General features: G+C 40.2%; 1 protein-coding gene across 3 annotated transcripts in view; it reads left to right on the forward strand.

Annotated features, from left to right (window-relative positions):
• TTC7A (tetratricopeptide repeat domain 7A) overlaps positions 1 to 19153 on the forward strand; it is a 166959-nt gene that overhangs the window by 54855 nt on the left and 92951 nt on the right. For all 3 annotated transcript variants that reach the window (XM_002187925.7, XM_072927602.1, XM_030269186.4), the window contains 3 exons: positions 8670 to 8787; positions 14738 to 14795; positions 18155 to 18227. In XM_002187925.7, coding sequence (XP_002187961.4) covers positions 8670 to 8787; positions 14738 to 14795; positions 18155 to 18227 — 249 coding nt within the window. The remainder of the gene's footprint in view (positions 1 to 8669; positions 8788 to 14737; positions 14796 to 18154; positions 18228 to 19153) is intronic.

The raw sequence follows: 19153 nt of genomic DNA on the forward strand, positions 1-19153 counted from the left end.
AGTGTTTTGTGTTCTGGATGTGTTAATGTACGTCCCAGAAGCAGAGTGGGAGTGGAAGTTGGTGCCCGTGAAATTCTGATTATCCAAAGGAGCAGAAACATCTTTCACTCTTTCTCTACTTGGTTTAATTAACTGAATGGCAGCCTGCTGTTCTCACCTGTCCTCACCACGAGGTGTCCCTGCAGTCAGTGAAGGATTACAATTGCTGAACAGAAATAAAACAAGATGCAAGAAAACATGAAAGAAAATACCAGAATAATTTGCACAGATCTTGGAGAAAAGTTGTAGAAGCCAATTTGCTGTTGTTTTGTTCCCTTACCTTGCATCCCCAACTTCTACATCCCTGTCTGATGGAAGCTGCTGTTCAGCTAAACTTAGGTGTATTAGTTTACAACACTGTCGGGGAGGGTGTCTGGTTATGCATGTTTTTGAATGAACTATACTGTTTGAACTATAATGGTTAAGCTTGTATATGAGTTAGCAAAAACTGGGCAGCATCTTTTTCTAGGGAAAATCTTCAAGTCTGAGGACCTTCAGGGAATCCTTGCTGAACTGCCCAGCCTACTTCTGCTCTATATTTGGAGCAATTTAACCCTCTTGTACCCACAGCTCAGTCTCTAAATTTTGACGTCTAAAAGGAATTCAGTGATATATAAAAATATTCACAGTGAATGTTTTTTTTTTTAATAAATAAGTTTTTTTTTGATTCTTAGAGATGTTAAAACAGTGTGACAGTGAGGCATTACAGCTGTGTTGAATGCTGTTCTTAGTATGTTTGAAGTTTTCAATGCACAGCTAGCATATAAAAATACCTTGTTGCTTTGAAAAGACAGTGAGACTGTAATTCAATTCCAGCTTGGGAAATCCAGTATGTCCAGACTTCTTATACATGACAGAGCTGATAAAACAACTGGCTAACCCTAAAACGTAGGAAAGGCAAGGGAAGAAAGGAAAAATGAGCTGGTTTTGATTATTTCAAACCAAGAGGGTTTTTTCTTCCATGTACTGCTTTTTTATTGTTGAAATGCTTTTCAGTGTTATTCAGTCAGACCCTGGCTCAGAACTGGGGGTGTTATGAAATAAAATCATGATTTCACAAGAGGGAAATTTTACTGCAGTTATCTGGAGCACAGCCTTATGAACTAAAACCAAATTAAAAATATTCCCTCTCACATGCCTTCCAGTAAGTGGCCTATGCTTTACCCTCTTAGCAAACTTGATCATGGTATAGAAGAGTTTTAATTAAGGGGAGTCTGAGGGAAATCAGATCATCTTTTAAAAGAACTGAAATGATAGGTTCCTACATCTCTTAGTCAAAGGGGTGCTTCTGATATTACTGGCAGACTCCTGTGCCTAATAAAGACCTTCCTGCTTAGCAGAGCTGTTTTTCTAAATGTCATCCTTACAGTAATTATTTGCATTTAAATTACATGGCAATCAAATCAGAAATTGAATAATTTAAACTGGAAGTGAACAGGCTGATCAATGCCAGTATAAATAGAAAGGAAGATAGACATGGGATAGGAACAGTCTAATGGACAAATATTAGCAGTAACAAATATTCAAATAAATCTTCCTTTTCAGAACATATAAAATATGGTTAATTTTTCAATTAGGAAAGATATCTGTGCACTTGGTTGCTGGCTGGGCAGGAAAAGGGTGAAATCAGATCACCATTTATCCAAATGAAACAGCTAATTTGTATCCTGCATCTGTCTACTGTGTGGTGCAGTATTGTAGCCAGTTTGTTTATAGCCCACGGGCAAGCAGTACTTGATTCTTCTTTCAGCTACTAGCAATAAAAAATAAAAAAAAATACAACATTTATGCAGATGGATAATTACAGAATGTCATGAGAAGCACAGAACAGTTTCTTTCATGATTAATCTAGTGTATAAGTCATTTTGCTGGCTTTGTACATGGTGTCTCAGCACACTTTAAGAGCAGGGAAAACAGAAAATTATTTGAAATGTATTGTAGTGATTTACAACATTGAGGATGCTCTGATCACATCTATGAAATAATCTCTCAGTGCAGAACAAATCAAAGTGAAAATGTGGATGCATTCATACAGTGCCATGCAAATCAATATATAGCAGAGCCTGATGCAGAAAAGAGCTGGGCCTCCCCCAGCTTCTGTTGTGGCAGTGTGACTAGGTCATTAACTGATGTGAGCTGGCAGTACTCTACTGGCATGTTAGGGGCACCATGCTGGATTACATCAGGAGATGATCTGCCCCATCAACTGCTGGATTTTAGGATTGGGCCTGCAGTAAACAACTGAGTGGTATAAGCAGTTTTTTGGCTACCTGTTTCAGAATTAGAGGTATTCAAAAACAAAAATCAAAACAATATAGTGTAAACAATAAATTAATACGTCATTAATTATAATGTTTAAGCCAATAGACTTGGAGGACCAGAAAAGCTTCAAAACTAGTGCACATATGTAAACCACATTTGTATGGTCAGGATGCAGTCAGACCTATACAGCAAAATTGGAACTTCTATATTTCATCTAAACCACGCAGTTGTTTTAAATGTTTTTGTAGTAGGCTCAGAATTACTTTTGAGGCAACCTGCTGCTAAGCCTTCCAGCTTGCTGGGGTTTCAGCACAGCAGTTTGCTGAACTTGCACGTGGATGATTCTATCAAGTGAACACAAAGCCCATTTGTGTTTAGCCAGCTGTCTTTTAGCTTTCCAGAATGCACTGTGAAGTCTTTGACTATTGTAGGTCAGAGTATTGTTTTAAATTTCCATAGAAGAGCTGAGGTAGCTTGCACTGGAATATGTCAATACTGAGGTTGCTTTGCCTTGCTCCACTATAAATTCAGAGTTGTGCTCACTAAAAGGCTTGATGCAATTTCCTCTTTCACTCAGCCTTCCCTGGCATGGTCTCAGCTGAATGCTCACTTGCCTATTTTGGCAATGACTTTGAGTTGCAGTATGAATTGTTGTTATTAATATTTTAATAGTACAGTTCTGTTAATTTCACTACTAATCTAGGTTCTCCAGCATGCTGTTTGGCAGGTGTTGTGAAAATACTAAAAATGGAACGTCTTCCTACAGAGAAGCATTAAATTCTGAATTTCTCCATTTTAGGAGTCTTGTTTGAGGTATTTGGGGTTACCGTGATGCTTTCTTTTGCCTTTTGCTCCATTGATTTCAATGGAGGCATGTTGAAAATATTGTAAATACACATAGAGCAAAATGGACTGTAGTCCTAGGATAGGCTTGAATCTTCTAGAACTCTGCTCTGACAGAAAGCAGGAAGGTATCAGGCATGTCTGTGATTTTGATTGCTCCACAGTTGATATAATAGCAATAATGGTGGTGTGCTAAACTTGTGTAGCATCACATGATGCCTGTATTATCAGCTAATATGAGCTTTTCACAGGACTTTGTCCCATGGCAAAAGCTGCAGGACAGGATGATGCTGTACCTCCTGTTTCCCTCATTTCTTTGGAAGTATGCACAGCAAAGGGCTCTACTGCAGCACTTTTCTGGGAAGACAGAGACCATGCCATCAGTCAGGGAAAGGAGAAGAGGTGGTGTTGGGCCAGAGCGGACTGTGCATGGAGTCATAAAAACTGAGTGGGACATGCCATGAGGTCAGGACATCAGGGGGTGTGTGTGTGTCAGGGGGTTTGGCAGGATGTAGATTTAGAGCTGCATACTTCTGAGGTAACAGCTTACCATTCATTACTTTCACAGAGCACTTAATCAGAGAGTGCTTCTCTCCCCTTCTGTCTGTTGTTGACCCTGCCACTATAGGTAATAAATGCTGTGCATGTGCTGGTACTCAGTCACTTAGGAGCCCTGGAGTTGCCTGGAAATGCTTAGGTCATAGTGCAGTATGAATAATATTAAAAGATGAAATCTAGTCCCATTACTGGAGTTACTGTGCCTGTTGTTGGACATCCAAGAGGATTGGCATCACCAGAATGAGAGGCTGCTGAGAAAGCAGGGAAGGGCAGGGAGCTATTAGGTATTTCTTCTGTCTTCTAAAAGACATTCTTGATTACATCACCACTGCTGTTCTGGGGCAGTCCCATGTGTTTTAGACATTAAAAATAACCAATAATTTTGTTTTCAATACATTGCCTTTGTGATCAAACAAAGCTACACTAGCTACAGTGGAGGAAAGACCTGAGTATTCCTAAGTGCTGGGGGCTGAGTTTACACAGACTAAATTGGTGGGCTCAACAACAGTGACACCAAGAGCAGATGCTGACTAGACCAGCAATAGAAAGCACAGGATTTTTTTTTCTGACATACATAACATAATTGGCTTTGTGTGCTGTAAACATCTGTGGGACAAAACATTTTCATTAGATTATGCCTTATAGACCCACTTTCTTCCTATGCATTTTTCCTCTTATCGTTCTCATTTCACCATATTTTTATTCTTCTGTTTGAATTAGTCTCTATAGCTACAACCCAGTGTGATGAAAATGCTAAGAAGAGTTGGACTCAACTAGTTAACATCCTGTATACTTTTGTATACATACCCATTCTGTAGGATTTTGATCTCTTAAGTGCTTGGGTATTGTTCAATGTCACGGGTGTCCAGATTTACCTGCTTCATTACCCTTGTCTGCTATCCTAAGTCCAGTGTCACTTGATGTATTTCCTGCCTCTTCCTTGGTGTGCTCCTCTTTTTTGGCACAATAAAATGCTGTTTTCATCCTGCTGTACATCATTGATTTGTTTATCCTCAGTTATTCTAAATGTGTGCTAGTGAGAAGTGCAGTTTCTACTTAGTCCTGCAAGCTGTTGATTCGGTGGGGTAGGGCTTGAGCTTTTCTAAAAACAATCTGGGTGGCAGTTGGACACCAGCTGGGTGGCATTAGGCCAGGGGACAGCACCTGCTGTTCCCCACTCCCTTTTCAGTGTGCCTCCGGGCTTGGCTTCAGCACACACCAAAACCTGTGGCCAAATAACAGTGGTAGCTGGAACAACCACTCTCTGTACCAGGGGAAACATCCCTCAGGATAGCACATAGCAACTGTTCTTTTTCTATCAAATGTGAAGGAGGAAATGAAAGGGGAAAAAAAGCCCAACCAACCCCAGAGCATTACCATCTCATTGGTGTCAGTTCACAGTTTGGCAGACTCTCTCCAGGTGCCAGGTGTTTCCTTTCTGGTGTGATAGAGAGGTTGCTTAGCTAGTGGTTCCAGGTGCCTCCTGACACTTTATATAGCTGGAGTTCAAAACGCAGGAAGTTCTTCTTAGGTTGTTTTTCCCCCATGCTTTCTTTCTTCCATGCAGGTCTTGGAGGCAGGGAACTTCTCCTTGCAATCAGGAATGCTGCCTTTCTCTCCACCAGCTTTTCAGTGCAAAGTATGTAGAAAAAGGCTAGAACAGTAAGGGCCAGATTGGAGGGAGGGCTTTGAGACTTGGTTTTTTGTTGCTTCTAAGAGAGTTACATGGTAAGCCTTCCCTCCTCGCTTTCTCATCTCCGCAATACAGACTGAAGACACCTCATATCCTCAAGGACCCCCACAGACACAGCTTTACTGACAGATCACAGCTCAGGCTCACTTCTGGTCCCTCACTCAGGTGTATGGAAAGTGAGCTTTTATCCAGACTACAGTCTGGCAGTCCTTGCAGTTTAGCTGGTTACTCCAAGTGTAACCCCAAGGGGGTTACTCCTGTTTCAGGTAGTACTTTCCAGAGTCACAGTTGGCTAGACCATCTGCAAGACTGATGCACTGGAGAGTTGAAACCTCACAGTGGGTGATGGGGAGTGAAAGGTTTGGCTTTTCACACTTGCCCAGGATGACTGAAGAGGAGGAGAATGGGAGAAGAGGGGGCAGATGGCTGCCACAGCAGGGCTGGCAGGAGAAGTGTCTGAGTGCTGTAAGAAAGAAAAGTAAATGTTCTCATAAACAGAACCAGCTGTGCTGGAGTCTGTGAAGCCACTGATTTTCAAAGCAGACTTCAGACCCAGGTTTACATTCATAAGAATCTTTGTGGCTGGCCAAAGTGCCATTAGTGTTTAGTATGAATAAATGTTCGCAGGAATGTGCTAGAAGTGCTGTTTCATCCACTCTAAAAAGTTACGGTTTTAAATATTCATTCATTAGATGAATGTGATACTGACAGATGGCCCTGGGTAACTGGCAAGCAGGAAGGCTAAATGGTGCACTACTGATTTATGCAGTATAGGTGGTTGCAGTCAGAGACTGGAATTACCATCAGGTGACCATTCAGAGAAACAATGGAGCAAAATCTCTCCAATTTTACATGTCTTCAGCTTCAAAATTTTCATTCAGTCTTTTTTTTCTTACACTCTACCCACCCCTACTCTTGTTCACTAGTCATTAGAATACCTTGTATAGCTCCTTTCTTCATCTAATGGAGACTTCTTGGATGAAAGTGTGTGTGGGGAGAAGAGGAGAAGCAATGAAGAAAGAGAGTGGGAATATAGCTGTTCATGATGGCAAAGAGGTGCATAATGGATTTTCAGGCTGCAGAGATTTCATGTCTTACATAAAAGTTTCTGAGAGACGAATAATTCGGTTATAGTTGTATAGGAGGGGTTTTTGTTGTTCATTTGTGGTTTTTGTTTTTTGGCTTTTTTCTATGTGGCAAGTCATGGGCCACTTCTTCCGTTGTCCTAGGCTCTGGTCCAGAACACATTTCAGTATGTGGCAGGGAAGCTGGTAGGGCTACTGACCACTTAAGAAATCTCCTGAAACAAATCTCAATCTTCCTGATGTGATCAGATTTTAAGGGTGTTATCTCAACATTACTGAAGTAGGTGGGACTATTTCCAGTGATTTGGTAGGCTTTGGATTATACCCTCAAAGACAGGCTTTGCAGTTTAGTTGGCAAGTCCCAATATTCTGCAAGAGGTGTTCCTTTGTCAGTTAGTGGCTTCCACAATCACAGCTGATGGGGCAATGAGCAGCACTAATGCTTTCAGGAAAGGGTTTGATGATAACATATGTGTTGGTCATGGGACTGGCTGATCTGAGGTTTCAGAAACTGGGAAATAATTGTTCTACATCTAGTTTGAATTCTGTGGCCTCTGGGAGTTGTACCAGTGGGAAGAAATCCCAGCTGTGGAGATTTGCTTCTTCACTTGCACTTTTCAGTCTTTCTTCAGGTTTATGTAAAAAATAATTCTCTTCTTATGTTTGGTATCATCTAATAAATCCTGGGTTGTTTGTTTAACATTAATTAATGTTGTCACCTGAATGTTTTCAAGTGATGGGACTAGGAGGCCCATTGACAGGATGCTACATCAAGTCAAGTAGATTCTGCTCATGGGTAGCATATTAGCAGATCACTGCAGAAGGCAAATTTCTTGTCTGATGGTGCATTTTAATTCCAGATTGTTATGGGTGAGTCATTTTATATGTTAAGGAGCCATGAGGTGCTGAAGTCTGACAGTGCTGAGTATAAAGGGGGCACGCATCCACAGTACTTGTGTCTGAACTAGCTGGATTTCAAACAAAAAAAGTAGTTTCTCAAAATTAAACAACCTCATGCCATGAAATTAGTTGTGATGCATTTAAAGTTTCCAAAGGGAAGATTTGTCAGATCGTGTAATGGTGTCTGCTTCCTGATTAGGGACAACTGATTATGGGTGACAGGATCAGCATACTGTCTTGTACAGAAATGAGATCTTCCTGTAGGCTCTATCTTTCAGGCATTACTTACAAGTTTTGCCAGTGTCTCTCCAACCTACACCTTTCAAGGTTTATACAGGTGATGGTTTCAAGGTATATACAGTGTACAGGTCTTGATCTTTTCTACTTAATATGGTTGGGTGATGTTAATGAGAGTTTAAAGTTAGAAATGAGAAACACTCCATTCTGTAATAAAATATTTTAACTTATTTTTTTGTTTAAAATTACCAGTAACTCAGATTTTACAGATGCTGACAGAAATGTGTCAAAAGTAATGCTGTGGGGAGCAGTCTGTGATGTAGGAGAAGAGACCAGCTTACGTATTTCATCATTTTGGAGGCTGATCCTGAGAGGTGGAGACTGCTCTCTCCTCCAATTTCTATCTATAATATAAAAGGCATTTTCAAAGAAATTGTATCTTTGCAAAAGATGCTGAAAGTGGTTAGTGCAGCAAGAGCTGTCAAGGAAGAGTGTTAGTTCAGATCAAAATTTGTGTCCTGAAATTTGTGTGTCCTTGTGGCAACAGAACTTCAAGCAGCAGCTGAGAGCTTTCAGTGATGTTAGTGCGTTCTTGTTTCACTCTTGTAATGTTTTAAAAGAAAGTTTTCTAAGGTTTAAAAAAATCATGGTCTTCCTTTGAAGAAAGAAACATGTTAGACCTTTCAATGCCCTGCTAATGTGCTACCCCTAGGATAGCACATAAGTAGTCCAGCTGGTCCAGCATTTGCATTTAAGGCTGCATGATTGAAGTACTTAAAGGAAACTATAAAATAAGATAGTGTCTTTGATTAATCTAAAACATCTGGAAAGAGTTTGGGGTGCAAAACCCAAACCTTTCTCAAAACTGTGCAGCATGTGCACCAAGGTCTGCTAATCTGAGCTTTTACATTCTTCTTATGAGTGTTCATGGGGATCACTGAAAGCCCTGGTGTCAATGGCTCTCAGATCACTCACAGGTAAGCCTAATGGTAAATTTTATTGGAGCAAATATAGAGGAAATGCCTATAAGTCTCAACCTATCTCTTTTGCAGCTGGAAGAAGGAGAACACTTTGCTAAAATGGTGATAGACCTGGGTGAGGATGCTGGAGAGTCCCTAGCAAAGGGTTACCTGGCACTGGGCCTGACATACAGCCTTCAAGCTACTGATGGTGAGTTACTTGTTTGTCAAGTGTGTTATATGGAGAGCATTTGTTCAAAGGCTTCTGGGAATTTATTAGAAAATCTGCCTTCAGTGCTGACTAGACATCAAAAGCAATCAGATCACGAGATAAATGGGAACTGTTCACGTGCTCATGGAACTGTCTTCTGTGGTAATAAAAGTGAAGTTATTAGGTAAAGGAAGAAATGCAGGTCATTACTTAGGGGGTGATAATCTGAGTATAGCTGACAATGCTTGGTGTGCTTTGCTTGAATACTTGTAATACATTTTTTTCACTTAATTTACACAACAAAAAGTTAAACTTTCCATCTACTTTTGTATTTTTGTCGCCCACTCATAAATCATAAAGAAATAAAATCCAAGAACTGGAGTCAGAAATGCCTCACTTCAGTTCCTGGCATGATACTGATTCCCCACAGAGATTCAACCTCTCTGTGATATCGTTTCTTTTACTTAGAAGTAAACAAGATAAAAATATCTACCTCCCTGGTCCATGTGGATGTTGACTAGAAACAGACCACTGAATGCAAGAAGTATTTTATTTTCATGCTGCTTACTTGGATCTCCCATGACTGGACAAGGGGCTCCTGCAGATATGGTGCTTTGTAGTTAGAAGGGCTTGGGGCTTGGAGGTGTTTGTGAGAGTACTAGCTCTGACCTTCATCAAGCTCACAGGTGGGAACAGTCTTTGTTTATTCTGTGACTTCTAACATACAGAACATATATTCTAACACATTTTCTTTGAATAATGGCTGAGCGGTGTGTTTCCTAAACATTTTGGCAGTCCTGCCCTCATGCAAGCAATGGCTTTTCTGCCATAGAGGTTCCATAAGAAACAAACCAACTTCTTCAAAGTCAATCCAGCAAAGAAGCCTGAATCAAAGCTAAAAATTACTGTCTCGTGTTATCATGGAATATGCAGGCCTTGCAACTTACACCAGAATTCTGCAAGACGTGTGTGAGAAAGTGTTCTTGTGCTCTTCAGTAGCACAAGTTGGTGTAGTTTTTCAGGCATCTATATCTGATCAGGTATTCTGAGAGCTACTTTTCATCATGGAAGCTAACAGGCACTGCAGCTCTCTCCAATTCCCCATTTCTCTGCCTCAGAGTAGCTCTCCCTAGAAAGTTCATGTCAAAAAGTATATCCTTCCTAGCCTGAACTTTGTCTTACATATATATTTTAAGTTCACTAGGATTAGAGTTCTGCTTAACAGCTTAGTTTTTAAGTCATTTTGCCTAGACATTGTTTAAACTGTTTTAAAGCTATACAAGATCCCATAGACTATTTTCAGGGATAGAAGGTTTTTTATGTCAGCCCCTTATGATCTCTTTGTAAACTTCAGTATGAAAAGAAGGTGGTTTTTAAAGAATGGAGAGGCATGTACTGTACTGTAGCTCTAAAAATATTTTGGTGCAACAAAATATGAGTTGGAAGCTCTTTTTCTGGAAATCTCTTGAGTTTTCAAGAGACTAGTTCAATATTGTGTCCTTTTTAATGTAAAACGAACAGTCTTCCCAACAACTGCCTTGAATTATTTTCAGATTAGCCTCTGATTTATGTTTTGAAAGAGCAGAATGTGTCTGCCTTCTCATCATATCTCTAGCCTTATAGGCAGCAGGACAAGTCACTCAGTTATTGGAGGGAAGTAGGAAGAGTGTATTTCCATTTTGCAGATTATATTTTAATAAAATGGATTAAGTCCTTCAAAAGCATACATATGATGGTCATGAATATGGAACTGTGTTTCACTGGAAAATGTCAAATTTGCACTAGCAAGACATTTTTCATTAGCATTGTTAAAAAATAGCATATGACAGTGAGGAAACAAAGCTAGATCATGCTGAAAGACAGCAGTTCTGTAATGTAATTCTGCCTCATATTGTCAGTCTTGTTTATCATTGTATTTATACCGGTTCTTACTGACATATGCAGACAAGTCAAACATCTATATGTGTATATATATGAGATTCCTGTAACTTTCTAGTTGAGATGACTTTCAGTCAATTAATATTTTCAATGGTAACTGTGTTTCAGAGACTTTTGACCAATTGCCTTCTAAGGCTTTCAGCCTTCCATCCAAGTTAGACTTTCTTATTTAATACAACATTTTAGTAATTATTTCTCCTCCTTGATGACAAAGGCACTGAGGAGTTGTATTAAAGCCTTTTCTTTGTGATTTGCAAAAAGCTCCTGTAGGAAGTAAGATTTCCTGAAACTTATGCTGGAAAGCTTCCTTATTCTTAATGTTTAATTACATGTTTCTTGAAATAAGTTTCATTGAAGTACCTGAAAGATGTGTCCTCAGAGGAAGTCATTGATACTTTCACACTTCTGCCACAGTCTTAGAAGCCCAAGTCTCCTGTGCATACTTAATGTCCATGTTCTGCAGATCAGTTTCCAATGGGTCAATGCCAAGGGCAAACCATTCCTCTTCTTCCCACACTTTCAATTTTGAAATAAGCTGTATTGTCAGCGTTTTTCCCTTAGGTGTGGTGAAGAATTCACTGATGTCGGGGAAAGGTGAGGTGAATTTACCAAAGGCTGAAGAGGCAAGACTAGGTTGAGAATGTATTGTGAAATACAAGTGCTGCTCTAACCTCACATGACCACCTCACAAATTGTGAAATATTTGTAGATTTAACAGTCCCTCTTCTTTTTTTTTTTTTCAGAGATGGGTGTGCTGTTATCTCTGTTTTCACTTAGGATTTTGGTAGAAGGTCGTGGATCAGGGACTGAATTAGAAACTCATTCTATCAGTGTTTGTGGATTTTACAGTCAGTGTACTGACAGCACTGGTTCATGTTAAGCCCCCCACACATTTGTTCACCAAGAAGTGAATAAATTATTAGTGAACAAATTTACAATCTTTGCTTTTGGAAATAACAGTGCATGCAATCTTTAATTACAATTCTGGGTGCTAAAACTGTATGTTGTGCCATATTAGTTGTCTTAACACAGGGGAATAGTTTCCGAAACCCAAGTCATATTTGCAAAAGGGTGCATGCATGTCAGTGTTTTAGTTTGGATGAGAAATTTATTTATGAAGTCCATTTATCTGTCATCCCCACTTCTTAACATTGTGATTCACATAATGGAACAGTTTGGCACATTACAAACTGAATTCTTTCCCACAAAACAAATGTTTTACATAAATAGACCTGACTGTGCTTCAGCTGCTAATGGGTGCTCAATCCATTGGACAAGATTAGAACTAGATTCCTGTCCCCATGTTTGTAGAGTTGATTCTGATCCTCAGCACTGTGTTTCATTCCATGCATTCACTACTCCTACTGTGCTCTAACTGCTTTTACTAAGACAGAACTTGTCCTCCTTTGTTTTCAAATATGTTTCCAGAGCTTTGTATTTAGATACCAAAATATTGCTGAAGGACCTGTTGAATTTTAGTAAGGCTGAAGCTCCTTTGAAAACCAGAGTGCTTCAGAAAATAAATCTTGGGCTGCTCAAGTGGCATTTGCAAAAGTACTGTCTAATGGATTTCAAAAACCCCCCTGTGCCACTCTCCCATTGGTCAGACTGCTTTTGCAGCTTATTTTAATCTAAGTAGTAAGTCCTATTTTGTTTTAGTTGATGGAACTGCAGCAGCCATGCTTACAGGAAGTAAGGTTGGGTAGGGACTGAATTGACCTGGGAGAATGGAGCACAATTTTTAAAAATGTAATCAGACCCACCAGGTTCTGTTTCCTTAGTGCCAGCTTTTGTTTGTCTGAAGTGAGAGCTTCTCAGTGATACAAGTGGGTTGCAGATTTCTTTGAATAATTCAGGATAGGGCATGTCCAACATCTTTGGGCAGTCTGTTTCAGAGACTTGCCACCCTCCTAGTAAAGAATTTCTTCCTGTATATAATCTAAATTTTCCCTCTTCTAGTTTATACCCATTACCCCTTGTCCTATAATTTTAGGACCAGGTAAAAAAATAACTCTCTTTCTTAAAAACCCTCTTGAAATATTAAGAGTGTGCAGTTAGGCCTCTCTTGACCCTTCTCCAGGTTGAAAAACTCCAATTCCCTCAGCTTTTCTGTGTAGGAGACATCTTCCAGCCCTCAAACCATTTCCATGGCCCTTTTTTGGGTTTGTTCCAATAGAACCATGGCTTATGTTGTGGGAGCCAGAGCTGCACAGCATTCCAACTTTGTGATAGCTGAAGATGCAGTCCATATTGTGGGAGGTGGGAGTCACATGCTACATGTTTCCTAGTAATGCAGAGGCAAAGCTGACTAGTTGTAATCACATCATTTCCACAACATATTTTGTGTTCTTTCTGACTACAAGCTGAACATTAATAAAATATCTTAACAGGTGGAAGCTCAAAGTTCTAGCTTTTCCATTTGGTGTTTAATTTGAGGTACAAATGGTAACATTTCTTTCGGTCTTTATTATTGTGTGACATCTTCAGAATTGCTCTGTAACTTAAAGAATGGTAGTTTCCATGAGAAACAGAATTTCAGATTTTTTTCTATAGGGATGCTTATAGGTATGATCAAATCCTTTCCATTGTCTCCTCAAGCATTTTTGTTTATATAAATCTTGGTTCTTTAATTTTTTTTCCCAAATATTCTTTCTTTTTTACCTTTATCCAGTATTTTGCAGCCTGATTTAAGGCTACTGAGAGTGTTGTATTTTTAATAAATGCTGCATTTTACATGAAAGTCCATGTCTTTAAATTTATTATTTAAAATACATTTTTTTGCATCTGTTTTTAATACTTAGAGTAGGGTTGTGGCCTAAGTAAGTTCTGCTCTTTATGATTAGGAAATCCTGAAGATTGCTGTTCCTCCCAAATGAACCTGGTGTTCTGAAGAGCTGTTGGAAGATGTAGAAATAAAAAACGTCTGATCACTATAGCTGCTGCAGCAAATAATTTGCTTCCAAAATTTCACTCACTGGCATATTGCAGAATGCAAAGAAACTGGGTACCTTTGCAAGTCTTGCAGAAGAACATGTCTCTTTTCTTGTTAATAACTTCTTAGAGTACTTGAATTTCACTGGGTTTGTTACATTATTATATACTATTTAGTAGCTTTCTGGTTTAGAGCATACACTGACTTGATGTATCAAATCAGATACATTCATGGGTGATGTTTGCTGATGGATTAGCTACTCATGACTTCCTTATGCTGTTGATCAGTAGCTCTCAATTTCAGGATAGGCAGAACAAGAAACAAAAAAATCTGAAAACCTAAGAACCAGAACAAGACAGCCAATGCATTTCTAAAAACCATCACTAGGTTTCCAGATGTTTTGGATCTGAGAAAGGCATGTTCCTTTAAGCTCTTCCTCTGTTCCTGTTGATCTTGATATACCCAGGTATAACAAGAGCTTGATTCTTCTCTTCCTTTTCTGGCTTTAGGTAGGAGTTAATTTATACTTTGATACATGTGTGTACTGGACAGGATCCATTAGTCAAGTAATTAGAGGCATGGAAGAAGGGCATTAATGGCTAATGCCACATCTGAAGTAACCTAAAAGTCTGTTGTGGTCTCAAAGATGGTGGTGTTTTGTTACGAGCTGTAAGTTTGGCTGCTGGTGTTCCCTGTTCAACCTGCAGCACCCTCCTACATGAAGGTGGTGGTGGGGCAGTCTGTACCTGGGTAAGAATGTGATGCAGGTTACTGCCTGTAGCATTTGCAGCAGTCTGGCTGAGGATGTGTTACCTTCTTGGTATCTAGTTAGCGTTTGACCCCTTCTCCAAGCCCCCTTCAGTGGCATACATGAATAAAAAATGCTTCAGAGTTTCAAACAAAGGACTTGAAATAATCTTTAGTAAAAATGAATTTGAAAATTCATGTCAAAATGAGCATATGCACAAACACACAGATTTCCATAGTGTTTATTCTCCCAATTTGAAATACTCTATACATTTATTTATTTATCTGAAACGTTGAATTAATGCTTAAATGGCATTGTATCTTGTCCTACAGCTACTCTAAAGAGCACTCAGGATGAATTAAACAAGAAAGCACTTCAGACTTTGGAGAGGTGAGTAGGAATTTTGCAGGTACTTGATTTGTGCATTTTTTTCATTAATTCAGAAAAATGTGTATGTTTCTTTTTCCTCCGTGTAAGGCTTCTGTGCCGGAAACTTTGAAAACAGTTCATTAGATTTCAGCAGTAGACTGTCAAAACCATTTTTGTGATGGCTAAATGCAGTGATTATTTGATTGAATACCCAGGGTAAGAGTACTGTTCTGCCACCTTACAGAAAAAAAATCTTAGCTCCAAATTAGCTGCAGTGAGATCTACAGTGCTGGGATATGCAGCTTCCTCACATGATGCCAGCTGGCAAATGTGGAAAGCTAATTTTGTCTCGATTCCTGTGTGAAGCAGGCTTAAAATCCTATTTCTGTCATGGTGGGAAAGTACCTCCGGCATCTGGGTGCAGGCAGCTATGGGGTGACCTGGCTCCAATGCACCGAGGGGAGAGTATAATTGCTGTCCTAATGAATGTTTGCATGAGCTGTTGTTGGAAGAGGAGGTTCCAGAGTCGGTGGTACAAAGCAGACACCACTCACCTCTCCTTCATCCCTGTATTTTTGGGAAAACTGATACGATGGCTCCACCCTGGAAGCAATTGCAAATTACACTCCTGAGCAGCTACACTTGAGACCTCAAGTACAACTGCTTGATTTAAAACACTTTTTTGTCCATTCTATGGGCAAGAGAGGTAAGGTGTGAGCTTCCCGATCCTGTTAGGATTAAATTACACCACCCAAAATGCACTGGGTGGTGTTCAGACTGTTATTTACATTTGTACAATTGCATTCACAATTTACAACCTGCTGTAAATGTAGATGCCTACAGACTATATAGATAGCAATTAAATGGAAGCTTATGTGGTCCAAGTCTTGGGCTGAAGTATCTCATTCTGAGTTTATTGTGGTCCTAATTACATAAGTGAAGAACGCTTGAGATCTCTGGTATCTCAAAGTACAGGTTTAACAATTTGAAAATGTTGAAGGATCTTACCCATTTTGCCAATGCTGACCAAGAAGGAGCCCAACATGTTTGTCCTACGCTGGTTTTGTAGTGAGTGCAAGATCTGAAGCCACAGATAAAATTCTGGGTATTTATTTTATGGAGGTCTGAGAGAGAAAACTTTTAAAAGCCATTTATTTATTCACTGTGTGGATAAGGAGTGTACTTCTACTTTTTAGGTCACACTGGATTGTGGACTCCAGTGTCAAATATAAACTGCTGACCAATTTTATGGAATTGTGGTGCTGCACTGCTTTTAAACTTTTCTTTTTAATCCTTTGACCTTTCCCATTGGCTGTGACTTGTTTTCATGGTATCTTAACTCTGCCTAGGAGGCAGACAAGCTTCTAGCCAAACATTAGCTACCCAAACGTCAGCCAACAGGAATGTGACAGTGAACTGATTACTAGTGTTTTCCTATATGCCCAAGTTTGGTTTCCTTCCTTTTTGTACCTTCCTTGTTTTTTGCCTTTTTTTTGAAGAACGTGTATGATCTCTCAGGCCATGGTTTGGCCTGTAGTCATCTTTGCAAGGGGCTTTTTCAGTTGGAAGATTGCACCACATGTTTACCCCATTTCTTCTGAGGAAAAGGAGCAGTAAAGTAACAATCCTTTGTTTCTTTCCAAAAGCACCATTAATCTCATCTACTATACTCCTGTGAACTTTCCCCTGTTATTTACTACTGGAGAGGCTTGCTGAAAGTTTCACAAGAGACACTTTGTAAAGAGGTGGCTCACCCTGTCTAACACCTGAGGGCAAAGTTGGGTTCTGTCTTGTGCAGTTTTGTTGTTTGTCGCAAATTTTTTGGGTTGGGGATTTTTTTGGTGGGGGTGTTGTGGCTATTTGGGTTTGGGGATTTTTATGTGTTTTTTGAAGCGGAAGGAAAAATTAGTGACTCACCTGTACGAATTGCACGTTAATGTCTTTGGCATTGCTTCAGAACACTTGAGTGCCACCTTGACTTAAAGTTACAGGATATATTCAGTCCATACTAAATTAATTTGTACTAGAACCATTAGTTACAAAAATCAGCTTCAAAATCTTCTTGCTCACAGGCCAGGATGGTATTTGAAAATTGCCATTAAAGTGGTGTGTGGCTTGTTTCCTGAAGGAGTTCTTTTATTGTTACTTGTTTATTATTAGCAAATCAATAGTTTTGGCCTGGGTTTTAACCACCAGCGTTGTCAGCCTGTCGTTTCTCCCTCATAAGGACATTAATTGTGCTCACTTTGGGCCTGGCAATGCAGGTGCAGGTTTCCCTGGTGTCCTGGAATGCAGCCCAGAAAGAGGTCAGGAATGTTAATTGGCTATGAGGGACTTTCCTCTTCCCCATTTCTCCCATGTGAAATGGCTTCCCTGTGCTGCAGAGCTGTGAGTGAGCTTTGTGAGTCACAAGGGGAAAATCCACTGGTTCCTGGAGTGGGCTGCCAGGTGGCATGAGCTGCTGCCCCACCTTTCCTCCTAGACTGGGTTCCCCAAGACACTATTCCACCATTGCCTTGGTTAATGGCTTCTCCACAGGCTAGCAAATTCAGGCTGCAATTTCATGCCTAGCATAGTCTGAGAAGGGACAGTTCTACCCAGGTTGTCCATCCCTGTTCCCTGCCCTGTACAAGAGTTTATTAAGGGCCTGCACAACTAGTTCTGGAGACACTGCAACCTTCTCTAGCCAAGGCTTCACTTCAGCGTGGTGCCTGCTGTGGGCTGGAAGGTTGTATCTCAGACTCCAAGCTTGACAAGTAAGGGCCTTGGTGTTGGTCCAGGCGCAGCTCCTGTCATCAAATCATTCCTCCCTCAGTGTCTTCCTTTTCCAAATTAGGAGTCTGCTGTCAAAAATTAAACTAGACGCTGCAGGGTGGAGAATGTTCTGTATGTTTGAGCACCAGCTTGTGTCAGAGGCTCCTGATTTTTAGTCCTCTACATGCTCATAGTGACTAGTTTTTCAATGCTAATCTAACCCTCTCTTAATGTTTGAAAAGTGGCAGTATAGGAACAAGTTAGACAACTATGTCTATCACCTGAATTACTTAAAATAATGCTTTGATAGGTTTGTTATGAGCTACTTTTTCCATATTGGTTATCCAAGTTCCAAAATACTAAGTGGCATTTGATAAAGGATCGTGTAACTTGTATAACATCCCGGCAGCTGTGTTTCTCATACTTTTTCCTGGGATTCTGGCTTAGCCAGGCCAGCACTGTTCTGCTTTTTGTCTAGTTTCAGTGTGCTCTCCCATTACTAGACTAGTTTTCTGTGGGGGAAGACTGGGTTTTGTTCAATGCTTGTGTGACTCATGGTGAAGGAGTTCTGCACAGTGCAATCTAACAGTCACTCTTCTTTTTGTCTTATGTGGTCATCCTTAAAGGGCACATGACCTGGCCCCTGAAGATCACCAGATCATCCTCTACCTGTCACTGCAGCTGGCTCTTGTCAGACAGGTATGTGAAATTTTTGAAAATCACCTAGTCATGGGAGGGTGGAAGGCCAGTCCACTTGAACAAGACCCAGCCTTGCTAAACAGAGTCCCTTCCCTCCTGCATTGTAACCAGTAACAAGCAGTCAGAATATGTTTATGTAAAATATTTTTTAATTCTTATTCTAAAAATAATAATTCTGTAGCACGTGGAATGGCCTTCCCTAGGGAACGTGTTGAGCTCTAACTCCTGAGCAGGCTTGGAGCAGCTCTGTGTGTGTGGGATGAGGGAGGTGTGTTTATTGCTGCTCCCTGGTATCCCACTCTGGAGGCTCTCCGGTCGTGCCCGTTCCGTGCCATGCCAGCTCGCGCTGGGATTGCTTTATTCCAAACTTGGGCACGTTTGACGCCAGGCTTTGACGCGTGCTGGAGCTCTGCAGCGTGTGGGATTAGTTGGCATTTGAATGCTGCTGCAGGTGTTAACTCATAAAAATGAAGCTGATCAGAAAATGCTCTGCTCTGCCTCTCAGAAAAAAAATCCCCAACTGCTTGGGCTGTGCTTTATTTTTCTGCCCCTTTTTCTTTAAACTGGGGTGTTGTATTTCTCTGTCCTTTCTGTTTAAAAGCTTAAGTCTTTATTGGAGCAGCTTCTGTTTTTTAAATACCTCTCTAGCTAGATTTGAAATTTCATCATTGTAGTTTCTTTCTTTGGCAGGCCTTCTGCTTGCTGCAGTTTTCTCTCCTTAGTCTACATTACGGAGTTGAACAGTTGGGTATTTCTTACTTTCCTGAGCTAATTAGGGGAGCTGTGCGTTCATTAGGTTAAACTAATTGTTCTAAGAGAGCACCCTCTTGATAATGTCACTTTTGTAACCCTTTCATAATGAGAGCAGTGTGCTGTGAGCCTGCAATAAGAAAGGATAATTAAAATGGCTTATTTAACTTTCTCAT

The sequence above is a fragment of the Taeniopygia guttata genome, chromosome 3 (genome assembly GCF_048771995.1).
Source record: "Taeniopygia guttata chromosome 3, bTaeGut7.mat, whole genome shotgun sequence".
Classification (NCBI taxonomy): Eukaryota; Metazoa; Chordata; class Aves; order Passeriformes; family Estrildidae; genus Taeniopygia; species Taeniopygia guttata.